At 40.5% G+C, this 18,213-nt stretch overlaps 1 protein-coding gene across 9 annotated transcripts in view; it reads right to left on the minus strand.

Moving 5' to 3' along the window:
• dia (diaphanous related formin 1) overlaps positions 1-18,213 on the minus strand; it is a 67,837-nt gene that overhangs the window by 13,042 nt on the left and 36,582 nt on the right. For 7 of the 9 annotated variants that reach the window (XR_016325138.1, XR_016325134.1, XR_016325135.1 and 4 more), the window contains 10 exons: positions 17,890-18,020; positions 17,196-17,377; positions 16,357-16,411; positions 15,119-15,157; positions 12,269-12,420; positions 11,487-11,615; positions 4,508-4,608; positions 3,024-3,201; positions 2,436-2,612; positions 484-636 (listed from right to left, as the gene is read on the minus strand). Coding sequence is in view for 4 of the 9 variants with exons in the window: in XM_089737289.1 (XP_089593415.1) it covers positions 484-636; positions 2,436-2,612; positions 3,024-3,201; positions 4,508-4,608; positions 11,487-11,615; positions 12,269-12,420; positions 15,119-15,157; positions 16,357-16,411; positions 17,196-17,377; positions 17,890-18,020 (1,297 nt within the window). In the remaining 5 variants the exon portion in view is untranslated. Of the gene's footprint in view, positions 1-483; positions 637-2,435; positions 2,613-3,023; positions 3,202-4,507; positions 4,609-11,486; positions 11,616-12,268; positions 12,421-13,300; positions 13,337-15,118; positions 15,158-16,356; positions 16,412-17,195; positions 17,378-17,889; positions 18,021-18,213 lie in introns of all 9 variants that reach the window. The other 2 variants (XM_089737292.1, XM_089737293.1) reach the window with 2 other exon arrangements.

Raw genomic sequence — 18,213 nt, forward strand, 5'->3', positions numbered from 1 at the left:
TTCTAGTTCACTTTTTTTTTTAATAATATACTCATAATAACAAAATTAAAAATTAAATATATCGGGGGGTGAAAGTCTTACAATATATGAAACGAATCTGAGCTCTGTGGCATCAGTGACTAAGGTCTAATTTCCGTCGTGGAAAAGTCTCGATATAGAATACTTAGATTCTCCCTAATGATGAATTTATCGACATTTATCGACAAAAAACCCACATACATAGTTTTTAGAGGTTTTCTTTGTGGTGGCTTAGGATAATAGTCTCACGCAGTCGACCTGGTGTCTCAATCCAACATTCACGTTGTCATGTCTATTGACACCGATCACCGCTTTATACGAGGTAGAACTGAATGAAAAGGCCATTATCACATAGACCTTATTCGAATAATGTTTTAATGCAAAACAAGCTTAAATTATATTACGATAGGGTCGATATTCGATTGAATGGTTACATCGTTATCACAGTTCTATCGAGAACTTTACCTTAGTGAGGAAGCTGATCTCGAACCCGTAAGCTCCCGCGTTGTTCGATCCGGTGTTCATGTAGTTTCCGACCAGTAAGACGAGCTCCAGAATCTTCGCGAACTTTCGACTAGACTTCACTTCCTCGCAGGCGGCCGTGCCCGACACTATGTCCTGTTCGAAATACAAAATTAATGAACAAAGGAGCAGTGGAAACGGATTGAAGAAGAAAAAATAGTTTAAAAAAACTAACAAAATACGCTTTTATAGACAATCCAACTAAAAAATAGAAAATAAATTTGAATTATAAATAGTGTAAGAAAAAATGATTTTATTGTAAAAAAGCGTGGGGTGCTTTTTAGGATATTATCAAAATAACCCTTCTACTCAGTTCTGTTCATAAAATATATTTATAACTACTGATATCATGCACCCCACGCTTTTTTTTACAATAAAATCATTTTTTCTTACACTATTTTTATTTGAAATTTATTAAATATATTTTCTATTTTTTAGTTGGATTTCAATTTTTTCAATATTTTTTTAAATATTGAATTGTCATCGGTCCTTAATAAGTATACCAAAGGACAATGCCCATTTTCTTAGGGCGTTTGGGCCCCTAAAAAAAGTTGTCGGGTCATGATGGTTTTAACTTAATTTGATAGACAAAGAAATATCGTTTCATATTCAGAAAACGATTTTTATATTCTCACCCAGGTTTAAGAGATATCGGTTTTTTTCTGCAGCTAAAATTAAGTTGTTAATTGTTTTCTTCGAAATCAATAATCGCTCTCATCATTATTTACAGTATTCAATAAGTTAATTGTGGTTAATGTTGCTAGAAATAAGCCCTTACGTACATTTTATTATTATTATATCCTCATAATAATAATAAAATGAAATGAAAATCCGGAAGCCGGCAACAATATTGTTGCTGTTGTTTTTAAATTCGCCAATAAACAGGCAAAGAGCGTAGCCTATACAGCCTAGTCTGTCGTAGTTATATAATTTTTTTTTCCAAAAAAGGTGGTGTATCTCTTTTTATTGCTTTTTAGGAGTTTTAACGTCAACTCGATGAATAGCACATTGAGTGAGCGTGAATATCCGCAGTCCTTTTATCTTGAAAAAAAAAACAGTCACTGCTATGTTAGCCACAGTTTTATTCCAATGCCTCAATAATCGTGAACAACGATTATTGACGTTTAATACACAAAACAACACTCAATTTATATATGTATTATACATCACAATAAGCTATTAAAAAAACATTAAAATAAAACTTCAAGTGACGCTTCACTCTGTTTGGTAGGCCATTGAGATTTTTACTAATGGAATCAATAATATCGAAAAATATTAAATAATTCATGGTTTTAAGTAATAATTACTATTACAATATATAAATATTGAATTGAACAAAAATAAACTAAAAATCTGAATTATAACCATTAGCTATTTTTTTTTTAATTTGTTGCTCAAGTCACAGACAACTCTTTCGTTTGGCAGCTTATAGGTTTACTATAAGGCTTTATGGGCTAAGCCCTTTGCCTATTGGCGAATTTAAAAACTATGGCACTCAGTTTTGGGATGTTATCAAATAAGTAATTTATTTTTTTGTAAAACAACGCCAGGTTGAAATAAATGTTGATATATAAACTAAGCAACGTGAAAAAATAAGGCATAGTTTTTCAAGTTCAAATAGTTTTGACATAAAGTTGGCCCACTTTTGGGCATTGTCCTTTCTAGTTAATCCGACGTTTTGAAGGGGGTCAAAATCATGTTCAAAGATTCCGTTACATACTAACAACGTCTGAAGCTAATAAAAGCGTACTAATGTCTGTCAGTTTACGTCACGTCTCTTACTAATTTTTAATTTATCAAAGCCCCATCTATCAGCAATCAAGCGAAACTAACAAATAAAAATTTACGACAGCGCCATCTAGCCTGAAACGTTTCAACTAATTGCGCGAGCTCACCGGCTTGATCTCGGATATGATCTCGGCGTAGTGCTCCCTGAAGGCGAGACTCCTCAGCCTGGGCACGAGACGCTTGACATCGGCCACGGTGGCCGCAAACTGTTCCGCTTCGGTCAGCTCCTCGCTGTTGCCCTTCAGTTCCGCCAGCTTCTTCATCTGGTCCGCCGGCGGCAGGTACTGGAGGAGATGAGTCATTAATGGGCGAACTAAGATACGGTAAGGGCGTTTGTCTGTACGCTTAGATGGGTGGACGAGCTCACAGCCCACCTGGTGTTAAGTGGTTACTGGAGCCCATAGACATCCACAACGTAAATGCGCCACCCACCTTGAGATATAAGTTCTAAGATCTCAGTATAGTTACAACGGCTACCCCACCCTTCAAACCGAAACGCATTACTGCTTCACGGCAGAAATAGACTAGGCGGTGGTACCTACCCGCGCGGACTCACAAGAGGTCCTACCACCAGTAAAGGCTCGTCTGCCTACAAGGGCAATGAAAGGCACTCAACCCCTTCATCCACTTATAGATTTGCTATTTTATTCTTCATCCTAGTCTGAAGGTTCCACTTCAGCATCAGCCGGACCCACCTGTATGAGCAGATCCAGCACGTTCCCGGTGAGCACGGTGGTGTCGCAGCGCAGCACGCACGTGCGTATGTGCGAGTACGACATGTGCTTGAGCGAGCCGCCGAGCAGGATTGACAGGTTCTGGGCCGCCTTGCTGTCCAGAACCTTCAGGTCCCGAACTTTCTTCAGAGTGTGAGCCCTGTAATGGAACCTGCCCTATGAGAGGTGAGACGACCTCAAAGGTGGAAGGGCTTGCAGCTAGCCACATCATGGCACTGTCTATCGCAACAGCCTACGGACCTCACCATGGATGGGTACTGTTACGGGGTGGATACAGGGGCTCTTTTTAAAAAAGGCAACCGTGACTGACACTGAGTTTATTTTGTAAAAGAAATTCTGTTCTGCCGCGTTTTATTTGTTTTTCCTACCTATGCTGATAGCCTTGAGAGGCTATTTCAGCTTCGCCCTAACGTTTGTAGGTGAGCTCACGGGGCTCAAACCTGACGACGATGCTAACACGAACCCTTCTGCCGCGCTTTGGCAACAAATCGTCTTTATATAGAGACGATGCATTCAACAATGCCTTAGTCTGCATTATTATTTATATTCCGTTATTATTGAGGGGCATATGTAACAATACCACGCCTTGCCTATATCGCCCATTCTACTAATATTGTAAAGGATATTAATATTGTATTGTAAGTTCTTCATTTTCGGGAGCGGTCTCCGACCCAGTATAAAAAATGTACAAAATAAAAATAATTGGAAACAAATCACGCGTGGTGATATGGGTACCAGAGGCTAACATACATACTTATATACGTTTAAATATATACATATATGGATAATAGAGATCTAGACGAAGAGCAAAAAAATCTGTTCAAAATAATTATCGCACAAACATTTGTCCGATGCGGGAATCAAACCCACGACCTTCGAGGCGACAGTTAGAGTCGCTAACCACTGCACCACCGAGTCAGTCAGTGTATCTGAACATATTTGTCGAAACTCTTGCCCTATCTCTAATCCCTATAGCACCTCACAAATGACGTGGTATTTTCGGAGCAGGCCATCACAACTAGACCCGTGACTTATTGGCGGGAACGCGAGGAGTGAAGTTGTGTGGCTTGTTTTATTTTGTCTATTAAGTGTTTCTTCAGGTTTAAATGTGTAACAACGGTGGTTTATTAACTGTTTAGTATAACTGTAAAAGTGCACAAATGTGGGAAAATCAAACAAAGCCGCTGGACGTAACTTCTCGGGATATCCTACAAAAAGTCCACTGAAAAAGTCTCACTAAATGACCAACATTTTACTGAGATTATATTTCATCCCATATCATCTCATCACATTCGTTTTTAATCATTTATGTTATGTCGCGATTAGATTCCTTCGTTTTTTTAATAATTAAAACGGCGAATTATAAAAATCTTATTACTTGACACTGGCTAATGCACAAACCGTACAGGAGCTAAAAAATAAAGAAGATGAAGACCCATACTTACTTATCCACAGCATCTTCGGTCTTCTTGGCGACCGGTTTGCTTGAGAACTTCTGCGATAGGCCGGTCAGGATGTCGGGGGATGCCAATCTGTCTTCCTGCACCTAAATATGTCGAAACAATATCGAGAGGTAAAGTTTATTTGGTTTAAACGACATTTTTGCAACTTTACTGAGTTGGATATTTCTACCTTTTTATTTTTAAAGGATTACTGGTAGCCCGGAGGCCTTTTCAGTTTCACCAGGACAGGTGGGCGAGCAAAGGCTCTGCCAGGAGGGGTGGGATTTGCTAAAAGCTACCCGAGCGCACAACTCAAGAGCAGCTGCTTCGCGAATGAATCTACTACCGGATCGGAATCGCGACCCGCTGAGAAGATCCGACGAGAAAGTCAGCGGGCTGATGCATGGGTTAGGTAGCACGTCGACCTGTTTGTAGAGTTCGACGAGTAGGGTTACCGGGGTCCCTAAGCCTGCTCCTAGTGTTAGAGCTGAAGGGGTCTAATGCAAGGGTTATTGGATCTGATGGATCCGTAAGGACGACTTATTTTTACTTGTGGGTTAGTGACGTTTATAAAAATTGTCAAGGGCATTCTTCATGTTAATAGTAGATTAAGTAGTGTAATTGTTTAATGTTTATTGTATTATTTATAACACTGTGTACAAACTCAGCACATTTGTCCGCGCGGGTAGGTACTACCACCCTGCCTATTTCCGCCGTGAAGCAGTAATGCGTTTCGGTTTGAAGGGCGGGGCAGCCGTTGCACTGTAAAACTGAGACATTGGAACTCATGTCACAAGTTAGGTAGCGACATTTACGTTGTAGATGTCTTTGGGCTCTGGTAACCGGCGTTGAGCTCGTCCACCCATAAAAGCAATTTAAAAAAAAGTAGGACTGGGAATGTCAAGAAGGGATGTGTTATTGGAACGGATGGATGAAGTGGTAAAAATGATGCACAAAACAAATTACAACCATAGAAATTATAAGATTAAATGTTATAGAGAGATTAAATATTGATGTGCCTTTGGAAAACATACAGCATTGTATTATGAAGAAGCAGTGTGTACTTAGCTTAAATTCCTTGTCTATGTCCAACCATAGACAGTCAATTTAGTTCCATCTTTAGCCGCTAGGTGCTGCCAGCAAGTATAAAGGAAGCGCAGCCATCTTTGATCTTCATAGCGTTGTGTACTTTCGTACTGTGAAGTCGCAAATCCACAAATATTTATTCGACTTCTTATTAATTGCAAAAAATATTTATTTTGTGTTTCTATGAGTGTTATTTTGCAATCATTACGAGTATTATTTACCAATCCTATCATCGGACGCCATGAATCACGCGTCATCTGTTGGAGGTGATGTTGAGTCAAGCTCCATAATTTCCGAGAGGGAAGATGTCCAGGCGAGACGCGATGGAGACGCCTTGCGTTCGAACAGCTCGTCAAGCGAAAAAGAACAAAAGGAGTCTCTGCGTAAGAAACGACGGGATTCAAAGGTAACGGTCGATCTTCGAATCGGCTCGTTATCCCACCAGGTCAGTGACGTTGTAAATCTAATAATGCATCAACTGTGTGTAACAATTGAATGTAACGAAAATTGTTGTAAACAAATTGATCTCGTCAATACGGAAATTTTGACAAAAACACAACAGATTTAAACTAATAATCTTTGTAACATAATTACTGAAAACTTTGGCAAATCGTCTCCGTCGTACAAGTTACCCGTAAAAGCGTTTTAAATTGTATACGGAAAAAAGGGCTGTATGGATAGAAATAAGACGTCAAAGTTTAATTTCCGTGGTCTCTAACAAAGTATCTTGTTGCCAACGCACTACTCATTGAGGAATCTTTTGTTTGATAATACTAAATTGAAATCTATTCAGTCCCTCGGAGGGCTACAATCCTATTTGTCACGACCTCGTACAAAAGGCAAGCCAAACATTGTAAACAATCATAGTCCGTAACATCTGGCACAATCCAGAGGGGGGCAATTGAAGACACCGACGGGAGGCACTGAGTGCCACAAAAATGGTAATAATTTGTAAACCATGTATGGTTACCAAATACCAAAAAAAAAAAAAACAAAAAAAAAAAAAAAAAACAAAAGAAAAATTCTGCGTAAGAAAAGCGACGGATCAATGCGTCCAATTTTCGATCTTCGAGAGTTGAACAAGGTCGTAAAGATAAAACACGTAACTGTTTTCGGACACCTCGGTACCAAACTTTCTCCACCCAGGGGACTGGATGATAGAATTAAACATTTCTCAGGAATATTTTTCTAGTATCAGTCGCAAAATTTCGTCGATACTTCTTGAGGATCAGTACCAAGGTACCAGTATCAGTACCTTCAGGAAGGAATCGGTACCTTCTTATGAGTTAGTATGAAATGACATGCCTACCCTTCGGTCTGGCTTCAGAGCCACACCTTTTTTGCTTCTATAACATGCGGGTCGCAGAGACCTTGCGTGCAAAGGGAACTCGAGTGCTAGTGTCTACCTAGACGACTTCCTTTTGGTCGACCAAGACAAATCCAAGTTGAAACTTCAGGCTGCAGAAGCTGTGAAGCTTTTGGATTAACCTTTTTTGCTTCCATAACATGCTGGGTCGCAGAGACCTTGCGTGCAAAAGGAACTCGAGTGCTAGTCTACCTAGACGACTTCCTTTTGGTCGACCAAAACAAATCCAAGTTGAAACTTCAGGCTGCAGAAGCTGTGAAGCTTTTGGATTATCTGGGCTGGCATGTCAATTTCCATTATATAGGGTGCTCGGTCGCTCGGTCGCGGAGACATTGCGTGCAAAGTCGAGTGCTAGCTTACCTACACGACTTAATCTTGTTTCACCAAGACAAATAAACGTTTTTGTTCCCATAGCATGCTCGGTCGCGGAGACCTTGCGTACATAGGGAAGTCAAATGTTAACGTACCTACGCGACTTTCTCTTGGTCCTTGAAGACAAATACACCTTTTTGCTTCCGTAGCATGCTCGGTCGCGGAGGCATTGCGTGCAAAATCGAAAGTGCTAGCTTACCTACACGACTTGATCTTGTTTCACCAAAACAAATAAACGTTTTTGCTCCCATACCATGCTCGGTCGCGAAGACCTTACGTACATAGGGAAGTCAAATGTTAACCTACCTACGCGACTTTTTTGGTCCATGAAGACAAATACACCTTTTTTGCTTGCATAGCATGCTCTGTCGCGGAGACATTGCGTGCAAAGGGATGTTGAGTGTTATCCCACCTACGCGAATTCCACCTGGTCCATCAAAAGAAGTCCAAGTTGAGTCTTCAGGCCACATAAGCTGTAAAGCTCTTGGATTATTTGGGCTGCCAAGTCAGCCTTACAAAAAATCAATTAGTACACTGGTTCAAGAGATGACATGTTTAGGGATTCGATGGAAAATTGCGAGCAATAAAGTGGCCACTCAACAACATCCTAGCTCAAACTCTGACGGAATTACATCAATCTATGCTAACTTGCAAATTGCGAACTTGAAAATTCTTGCGAAGTTTCAAGAAAAAACACCCCCGTAAAAACGGGCCATCCTACATGTGTTAACAATTAAATGCAGCGCTGACGCGGAGCCCCATCTCAGACATTGCCGATACACAAAACCAACCATTTCCTGGCAATGGAAGCTTCGGACATGTGTAGGGGTTACAAATGCAGTGCTGACACGGAGTCACATGTCAAACATTGCCGAGACACAAAACCAACCATTTCCTGGCAACGGAAGCTTCGGACATGGGTAGGGGTTACAATTAGACAAAATATTAACGTCCTGTCTATGGTCAGCTCAACAACTGAAACGGCTCAGCCACAAAAGAGCTATTTGCAATGGTAGTGACAATCAAAATGAATCTGAAAGTATTTCACTAGCGTTGACCTTTCGATCTTTAAACCTAAGCGATAAGTTCAAGATAACTGTCAGCTTATAATCTCTCGGGGAGATACAACATCGTAACCGACAGGCTATCACGAGGAAATCAACCTGCGAAATGGCACTTTTTACCACAAGTGACCACAAAAGTTTTTTCGAAAGTGGGGTCATCCGGATATAAACCCATTCGCCGACCAAGATTGGATACCTTCAGTAGACCGTAGAGGATGCAACTAGCATGGAGAATTCCTCCTCTCAACCTTCTCCCCAGAGTACTGACTCACTTCAAGTGTCTAGGGAACCTACCTGGTAGAGTTCCCAGACTGAGCGAAAGCATTTGGGTTCCAAGCCCTCAGATCCCGAACGCTAGATAACGCGCACGAAATCCAAAACCTGCCTCCTCCACAGGGTAAACATTAACCCTGAAAGCTTAGAAAGGGGGGGGGGGAGGTTGTACAAATAATAGACTGGTCTACACAGGAGAAGATTTATTGAAAATTAGCTGGTGTCAATCCACTTTGCCAGCATACTTACCAGCGACTAGAAGATGGTGCATATGGTGCTACAGATTTAAAATTGATCCTAAGTCTGCAGATGTTGCCAAATTCTTTTTTCTTTTCCAAAAAGAAAATTTTGCCTATAAAACAATCCTTCTGCATAAAGCAGCGCTGTCGACTTTCTGTGGGCAACATACATGTAGGACAGCAAACATTCTCAAGCTCTCTAATAAAAATTGCTATTCTAAAAAAGCCATCGGAATAACTAAACAAAATTCAACTACTTATTACAAATTTACTAAGTATAGTCCCATTCACATGAGATCCGAGAATAGTTCTAAATTGGTTTTCTTCAAACCCAGCCACCACCAGATCACGCCTCAAGGTAGCTTGAAGGACACCAACAACCATGTTGCTGGCTACTGGACGCAGAGTTAATGACCTTACTTTGCTCAACATTTAACAGAGAAAAACATCTTTCTGATACCAGTCATTGGGTCTAAAATTAAAATCCATTTTCGTCAATAATCTGCATAAGTGCTTTCTAAACATGAAACTAAAGACATGCCCAGTAAGATTCGTAAGGACTTTTTTCTAACTATGTGTGTTGTCACAAAAGCGGCATACCGTACTGTAATTGGAAACTGGTCTTCGTTCAACCTTACGAGGTAGTGGCATCAACCCATATCTAAGAAGTTGTAGATCAGCAGTAGCCTCTGAGATGGATTGGTAATGAACCAATAGACGAAATACTTTCTAGAGGCAAATGCAAATCATCCAAACGTTTACAATAATTATTGCCGAATAATTCTTTTTTTCAAAACATTTACACCTACATGATGTATATACATCATTTATACAATTTATACATTTTCTTGTATATACAAGATAAAATGTTTATTACAAACTTATAAATATTTTTTAATTATTGAATTAACATGGAAGTTAACAGCTGTGTTTTTTCGATTTAATAATTACATAAATTATGAACATTATCATTGCGCTTCATAATTTTATTATAGCTTACCTATTTCATCATAGCGTTGTGCTTAATAATTTCACCAGCAGATAACAAACACGTCTTCATAATACAATGCTGTATGTTTTCCAAAGGCACATCAATATTATGGTTTTACATAACAATAAAACCGATATTATGTGCCGAGAAGGAAAACATACAGCATTGCAGGAAGTTCTTCCTGGTGAAGACTATGAAGATCAAAGATGGCTGCGCTTCCTTTATACTTGCTGGCAGCACCTAGCGGCTAAAGATGGAACTAAATTGACTGTCTATGGTTGGACATAGACAAGGAATTTAAGCTAAGTACACACTGCTTCTTAATAATACAATGCTGTATGTTTTCCTTCTCGGCACATAATATCGGTTTTATTGTTATGTAAAACCATAATATTATAGAGAGAGAGAGAGAGAGAATATATACTTTATTGCACAACAAAACACAATTTTAAAGAAACTGTCAACAAGCAGATATATTTGTACAATATGCGGTCTTATCGCTTAGTAGAGCGCGCGTCACGTAAAAAGAACGCTGGAAGAAAGTGGAGGGGGTGTGTTTGCGCATGGATACACTCGCGCACGAAAATATTAAGTACTTTTGTTTTATTTTTGAAGTAATCTTTCGCTCGCGGCTTCGTATATTGGTTATTGGTATGTACAGTATAGTAGTTCTATACTCTTGTAGCTGTATGCAGTTACATGTTACAGGAGAGCGTAGAAAGATATCATAAGTTTGAAGTGAAAGTAGTTTATGAAAGTTAAAGTCTAGGTAAAGTTATAAAGATGATAATTTCTCTTGATGTGAATTGTACGATAGTTAGTGATGCACTCTCTTGACTGTAATTAAATTCATATTATGTTATTTGTTCTCACGCGGCATGAAGTGGATCGCGTCGCGAGTAAGCATGACGTTCTGGTACTGTTGGTGGTCGGCATTCCTTAACTATAATAAAATTGTTGTGAAATAGAATTAAAAAAATGTTTAATTTCTGCGTATAATGTTTAATCTGAATACGAACAGACAGACAGACAGACGGACGGACAGACAACAAAGTGATCAAAGGGTTCCGTTTTTCTCCTATTGAGGTACGGAACCCTAAAAATTAAATTAGACTCGGAACATTTTGTTGCCACTGCGGTCCGTTTCATGCATTATTTCAAATTATCAACTGCATTATTATCAGCCTCTTTCTTCATAAAACAATATACGTCATAAATAATTTTTCTCACTTTTCTATGTAAAACCATTTTGTAATTAAAACTTATGTGCGCGATAGTATTTTGAGAACGAACGTAACGTGAACCTAGCGCGGAAAGCAAAGGTCGACTGACGAACCAATAGCACACCGGCAAGCATGCGGCAGGTGACCCGCCCGCCCCGCGCCGCACCTCATTCCACCAAATACATCGATAAATAGCCTAGTGCGCAGCTTGACCGCCAGCGTTCTTTTTAAGTGACGGGTAATCTACCAACTTAGATTTGTTTATATCTGCCATAAATGAACACGAGGCGTCTTCCCAGTTACGCTAAAAGAAAACTTACAAAGCGATATATACGATGCATCAAGAGCCTGAGATAAAACCGACTTACGTTGACCCAGAATGCTTTTTCGGACATCTTCTGCGGCGTTATCGTCTTCCAGTTGGCCCGCTTCAACGGACCCTCGACCTCCCATTTCTTTTTCGGCTTGAGACCGTGCGGGAGAATGTCGGGTTGAGGCTAAAAATAGTATTCAAGTCAACAACCACTATCTTAACCCTTTGACTGTCGTGTAGGTCACCGGTGTCCTGCGCGGCGCACTGAAGTAATTAAGTCGATTTCTGTTACTAAACCGCCTGGATTGCCTAACTTTCTTTTGTTTTTAATGTCTGTTTTAGCTTTTCGGGTCTCATAGAAATATATACATCACAAATATATATACTGGTGGTCGGACCTCGTGTGTGTTTGCGCGGGTAGGTACCACCACCCTGCCTATTTCTGCCGTGAAGCAGTAATGCGTTTCGGTTTCAAGGGCGGGGCAGCCGTTGTAACTATACTTGAGACCTTAGAACTTGTGGTGGGTGGCGGCGTTTACATTGTAGATGTCTATTGGCTCCAGTAACCACATAACACCAGGTGAGCTGTGAGCTCGTCTACCGTACTAAGCAATAAAAAAATATATAAATTTTTAGTCGGATTCAGTGACTTATGAAAGGTTTTGAACATCAACAGGAAATGGAAGATCCCAACTAGAAAAGTACTAAGGGTAAGAATCGAGCCTAATATTAAAACCGACTTAATTTACTGTAAAATATTGAGAAAAGTACTAAGGGTAAGAATCGAGCCTAATATTAAAACCGACTTAATTTACTGTAAAATATTGAAAAACTTACCATCCTCGGTGCCATAAATCCCCCGGGAGGCGGTGGCGGCCGTGGTCCCATACCCGGCATGGGCGGAGGAGGGGGACCGCCCATCCCGGGCATGGGGGGCGGTGGGGGGCCCATGCCCGGCAGGGGTGGCGGTGGAGGGGGGCCTCCGCCTGCTGAACAAGAAATACACTATAAGCTCTACCTTAAGCAAGATACTGATTGAAGCAAGAGGGTGTTGCGAGCGACGTGACATTATTAAGATTATATTGTTTTTTTATTGCCCTTGTAGGCAGACGAGCACACAGCCCACCTGATGATGAGTGGTTACCGTCGCCCATGGACTTCAGCAATGCCAGGGGCAGAGCCGAGCCGCTGCCTACCAAACAAATACCTAATATGTTTTCTTCTCAGAGAATATAACAGTTATTATATATTTTGCGCACTAAACACACCTGCTAACATCTAGTCTGTCGCTACCAACACCTACCGCACATTGCAAGTCAAACCAAACCACAAACACACAACCATTGCGAAAGAAATGCGTCAGCAATCTTCATCACAATAGCAAGGGTGTTATTGTGAAACAGTTTTAATATTGCGTATAATATTTTATAAGCATTACATACAATTCTACAATTAAATCGAAAAACGAAAGGCAATTTGGTTTAAGCGACATTCTTGCAACTTTACAGGAGAACCATGTTAAGTTTCAAATTTGAACAAAAACATCATAACAAAAAACTGCTTCAGCTATTTGAATGGGTTAAACTTAATTGAAGTTAAATTAAAAACATCGAACTGTTGATGCTATATACCAAACAAAACGGATATTTAATTGCAAAGATAAATGTCGCGTGTTAAGTGAATTTTCTCTTAAACCGAATTAATTACCTTTCGTTCCTCGATATTTTAAATAATAAGCATTTAACGATTTTAGTTGGAAGTCGTCGCCCAATTAACAGGACGCGAACTTGTCGTGTCATTGTCATTATCACCCTCCATAATATATACGCTTTAAATAAAAAGCACAGCTTCAAAAAGCAAATTACGAACCTGTGGGCATCGGAGGAGGCGGCGGTGGTCCAGCACCTGAACCGAAGTAAATTAATATAAGTGCTTGCATGCGCGGTGAGGAAAACATGCAAGATTAGTGGAGTTGGAGTTCATGTAATTGACTTTTTTCCTACCTATGCTGATACCCTTGAGAGGCTATATCAGCTTCGCCCTAACGTGTAGGTGAGCTCACGGCTCATGCTGGGAGTATTGCTAATACTGACCCTAACAAGAGCCGTGTTTCGCAGAATCTAACACCGGATCGGAAACGCGACCCACTGAGAAGATCCGGCGAGAAACCCAGTGAGTTGTGTCTATGGGTTAATTTACTCGTCGAGTTCGTCGCAAGCGACGGGTTCGGACGGTTAATGGATCGGGAGGATCCGTAATGACGCGATTGAATCAAAAGGCAACAAGACTATTGGTAAAAATCTGGGCCAATTTCAGCTTTCCTCCGAAGGTTGACTAGAGGTAGGAGGACCTGATGGTAGGAGGCAAGCCAGTGGCAGAAGCATCGACTCAGGCCAACCTACCTAGAAATCACCCTGAAGCGAAGTTCGTCTACACTGTGTTTTGGGAGACCAGCCAATGGCAGAAGCATCAACTCAGACTAAGCTAGCTACGTCTGTGAAAACACTCTGAAGCGAAGTTCGCTTATAGTGCGTTTTCAGAGAGCATTTTTTGTCAAGTACCCTCCGATTCACGTTGTTGAAAAGGGTCTTTCTCCGTAGTCAGCTGACCACATGGCATTACCAACATTCACAGGTCGAGAGGCGTTACTGTTTTAAAAGGACAGGTGTTGGATTGGTTTGAATCGATTCGTCGGAGGTAGAAAAAACAAATTATTTCAGATCTTGTTACACTTTGATTTAGAAGAGGATTGTACCTTACGAACATCTTCATATGGCTTTGATTTGGCAGCGACGTAGCGGTATTTAACCACTTTATTCGTCAAGAGCACTAGAAAAGGGCACCTAAAGCCTTCAGACATAAGCCTCGAATTGCACCGCACGATTGCTTTGAGACAGAAAGTCTGATATCAATGATTAGTACTCACAATATAATTAGTTCTAATTACTGTTATATATTTGCATGCAAGATGCAAGATAAAATTTTAAATATATTAAACATTATAATATTTTTTATTAATAAATCCGACATTATCGTTACCATATTAAAAATGGTGCCAATAAATAATACGTGCATTGGTAAATTCTATATTTATTCTATTCTCAACGTGAAAAAAAAGTATTGGTATTATGACGGTGACATTGTAATGACAGCTGTCATGTGAAAATCAAGAAAACATTTATTCTAGTCTGTGGCTTTGATTAAAATTTAATCGAATTATACGCTGTACACATGATTTTGGTCCAGTTTTTTTGAGATTTTTTTTATACATTTTACTGTTGATAAAGCCTATTGGGAGATCGCTCGGGTAGGTACTAGTACCCTGTAATATCCTGTAGTAGCAATCATACGATAGTAAATGACGTGTGCCTGAAGCCAGTTTTACGATTAAGGCTTCGGAACTAATGTGTCATTAATTATAAATTATTATACATATTATTACGATAGATCAAAACGTAACCACCCTAGAGAAAAAAAAAACCTGTATAGGAACTTATTATAATATAAATTCCAATTACGTTTACATTAACTGTTAACCTTTAAATTTGCATCTAACTTTATTTCTAATAAATTATTTTAAATGAGTTCTACTTTTAAATTCATTTGACAGCTGTCAACTTTGACACATGTCATTGTTTATCATCAACAACTTTTAATGCTATAACATCAGTGGCGTGCAATACGAACCTGACGGCATGGGCGGTGGTGGGGGAGGGGGGCCGCCTCCTAAAAAGCGAGACAGATATATATATATAGCAACGTGTAATAATAAACATGCTGTGAATATGAGTAGTATATCGAGGGGTGAAGTGTGATTTGTTTTATTTTGTTTATTTCTTCAGGTTTAAATGCGTAATAACGGTGGTTTATTAACTGTTTAGTATAATTACGAAAGTGCACAAATGTGAGAAAATGAAACAAAGCTGCTGGACGTAATTTCGGGGTCCTCCAAAAAGTTTTAGAGGACCCCGAGAAGTTACTTAAGGACTTCCACTGAAAAAGTCTCAGTAAATGACCACCATTTTACTGAGATTATATTTCATCCCATATCATCTCATCTCATTTCATTTCATTTTCATTTCATTTCATGCCATGTTTCATATTAATCATAATATCATTTCATTTCATAATACCATTTTTCATATAATTTTTTTTTTATTAAATTCTAAATAAGATTTGACCTAAATGTCTTAGTTACCGGGTCAGAAAATCCCTTAAAAATTGAACTTCAATTATGTTTACTCTATTCAAATAGATGAGAAAGTTTTTTTTTAAGATTATTTTCCAAATTTTAACCTTTAAATGGCTCTTGTAAAGTTGCTAAAATGGCGCTTAAACATTTCATCCTTTCACCCCTCGATATATATTTTTAAGTTGTATTGAAATTAATAAAATATAACAAAAATAATAAAGCTAAAACATGGTGTTATCAATATTAGTGCTTGTAGGATTTCAACCGCTAGTTTTTTTTTTTTTTTTTCGTGCATATTAAAGCACTGAAAGTACCACAAACAGGTCTTTTATTAGAGTTAAGTTGAAACTAAATTGTCATCTGTTATGATTACAAAACTTTTTGTATCAGTCAATTAGGGTAAGATGTACAATTTTATCTAGGTTCCTTTTTTTGTCGATCTAAGTATCTTAAATCACAATTTTCGTTAAATAAATAGCCTAATCTAATTATTCTGACATCAAACTAAATAACTAATCGATATACTACTACTATAGTTTTTAATATAGTAGTATTAGTTAGCTCGGTCCTTTATTTGACCACAAATGACGTCACTTGTAGTGATTTTTCTCTACTTACATAAGTTTGCATACGAAATATAGGCACAATTCAGTTGATAGTTTTGGTCAGTTAGATTTGAAAGCTGTGTCTGAAGGGGTTGCATGCGACCCTGTGTAGCTGTAGCATTACTCACCCCCCGGCATCGGCGGCGGTGGGGGAGGCGCGGGACCCCCCGGACTGCCTATGGCCTGTGAAAATACATTACATATATTATTAGTAGTTCTAACCATTAATATGGATGTTTCGGTCATCGTTCTCGTCGAACCCGTCGCTTGCGACGAAGGGCTCGGCGAGTAAATCAACCCTTAGACACAGCCCACTGAGTTCTCACCGGATCTTCTCAGTGGGTCGCGATTCCGATCCGGTGATAGATTCAGCGAAGCACGACTCTTGCTAGGGTTCGTGTTAGCAACAACGTCAGGACGGAAATTCAGTGGGCTGTGTCTGGGAGTTAATTTACTCGTCGAGCCCTTTGTCGCAAGCGACGGGTTCGACGAGAACGGTGACCGGTGCTTGAAGTACCTAAAAGCACCGTTAGTGGATCGGGAGGATCCGAGATGACATGTTTTGGGCGACGTCGACTGCTTTCCATTCTGTCCGCAGGATCGGGAATGAATGTTTTGTGATGATACTACGTGGTACCATGGCACTGGTCTGACGGTCAACTTCGAAGGTACTCTTGAGAATTCGGCTGTATTGACAGATCGATCGGCTCGGCTCACGTTCCGTAGCGAAGTTTTGAATTTAATAACGAGTGAGCTTGTGCGGTATCGCAACCCTTAGGACCGTACATTGACTGCTTCGGATCGCCACGAGACGGGCTTCCGGCGTTTTATAAGATTTTCAAGAAATCTTGTAAGATTAATAAACCCGTCCAACCTGGGATAACGTCACTCGCCTTATCGACACGTGTGACACGTACCCAACAGCTTTGGACTGACTAGGTTTGTCTTGACCAGTGGTCGCGTGTACCTTGGCAATTGCAGCGATGTTCCCTTGCGAGAGGCCGCCGGGCGCGGTGGGGGAGGCAGTACTCTTCAGCCTCTCCTCCAGGTGGGCGGCCCTCGCCTCGGCCTCCTGTCTGGCCGCGATCGCCGCCTCCAGCTTCGACTTCAGCTCCTCCAACCTCTTTTCCTCTTCGGCTCGAGATTTTTCTAACAAATACATATACACATAAAAACGAACCTGTACGCTTCCTGTTGTTACAGCGTATACATTATTACCGCTACCAGTAGTTACTGGTGGTAGGACCACTTATGAGTGCGCACGGGTAGGTAGGTACCACCACCCTTCCTATTTCTGCCCCGTGAAGCAGCGATGCATTTCGGTTTGAAGGGCGGGGCAACCGTTGTAACTATACTGAGATCTTACAACGTATATCTGAAGGTGGGTGTGGCGGCATTTACGTTATAGATGTCTATGGGCTCCAGTAACTACTTAACACCAGGTCGGCTATGAACTCGTCCACCCATCTAAGCAATAAAAAAAACCTTCCTGGAGATTTATATCAGAACCATATATTACTAGAACAGACTGAAGAGAAACTGTTCATTCTTATAAATAGAATAGACAAGGCGATTTGAGACTTCTAGGAAGCTGCCCTGCGGGGCTCGTGGGGGGCCGGCGGGGGGGGGGGGGGGGGTCTAGTTGGCGAGCGCGCACGCACCTATGAGCCCGTCGATGAGCGGCTGCACGTCTATGTTGAACCGCTGCGTCGCCCTGAAGTCTGGGTCGTACCCGTTCTTGTGCAGGACTATCTGCGTGATGCACTCCTCAATCAGCTTGTAGTAGGCCGGCCTGGAACGAGACGATGCTATTATTATTATTGCTTAGAGGGGTGACCGAGCTCACGGCCCACCTGATGGAGTGGTTACCGTCGCCCATTGGCTTCGGCAATACCAGAGGCTGAACCAAGCCGCTGCCTACCATTAAGCACTCTTCATAAGCCTCGTTGAAAAAGAAAATTTTTAAACGCCTAAACGGTAGTTAA

The sequence above is a fragment of the Bombyx mandarina genome, chromosome 23 (assembly GCF_030267445.1).
Source record: "Bombyx mandarina strain Sakado chromosome 23, ASM3026744v2".
Taxonomy (NCBI): domain Eukaryota; kingdom Metazoa; phylum Arthropoda; class Insecta; order Lepidoptera; family Bombycidae; genus Bombyx; species Bombyx mandarina.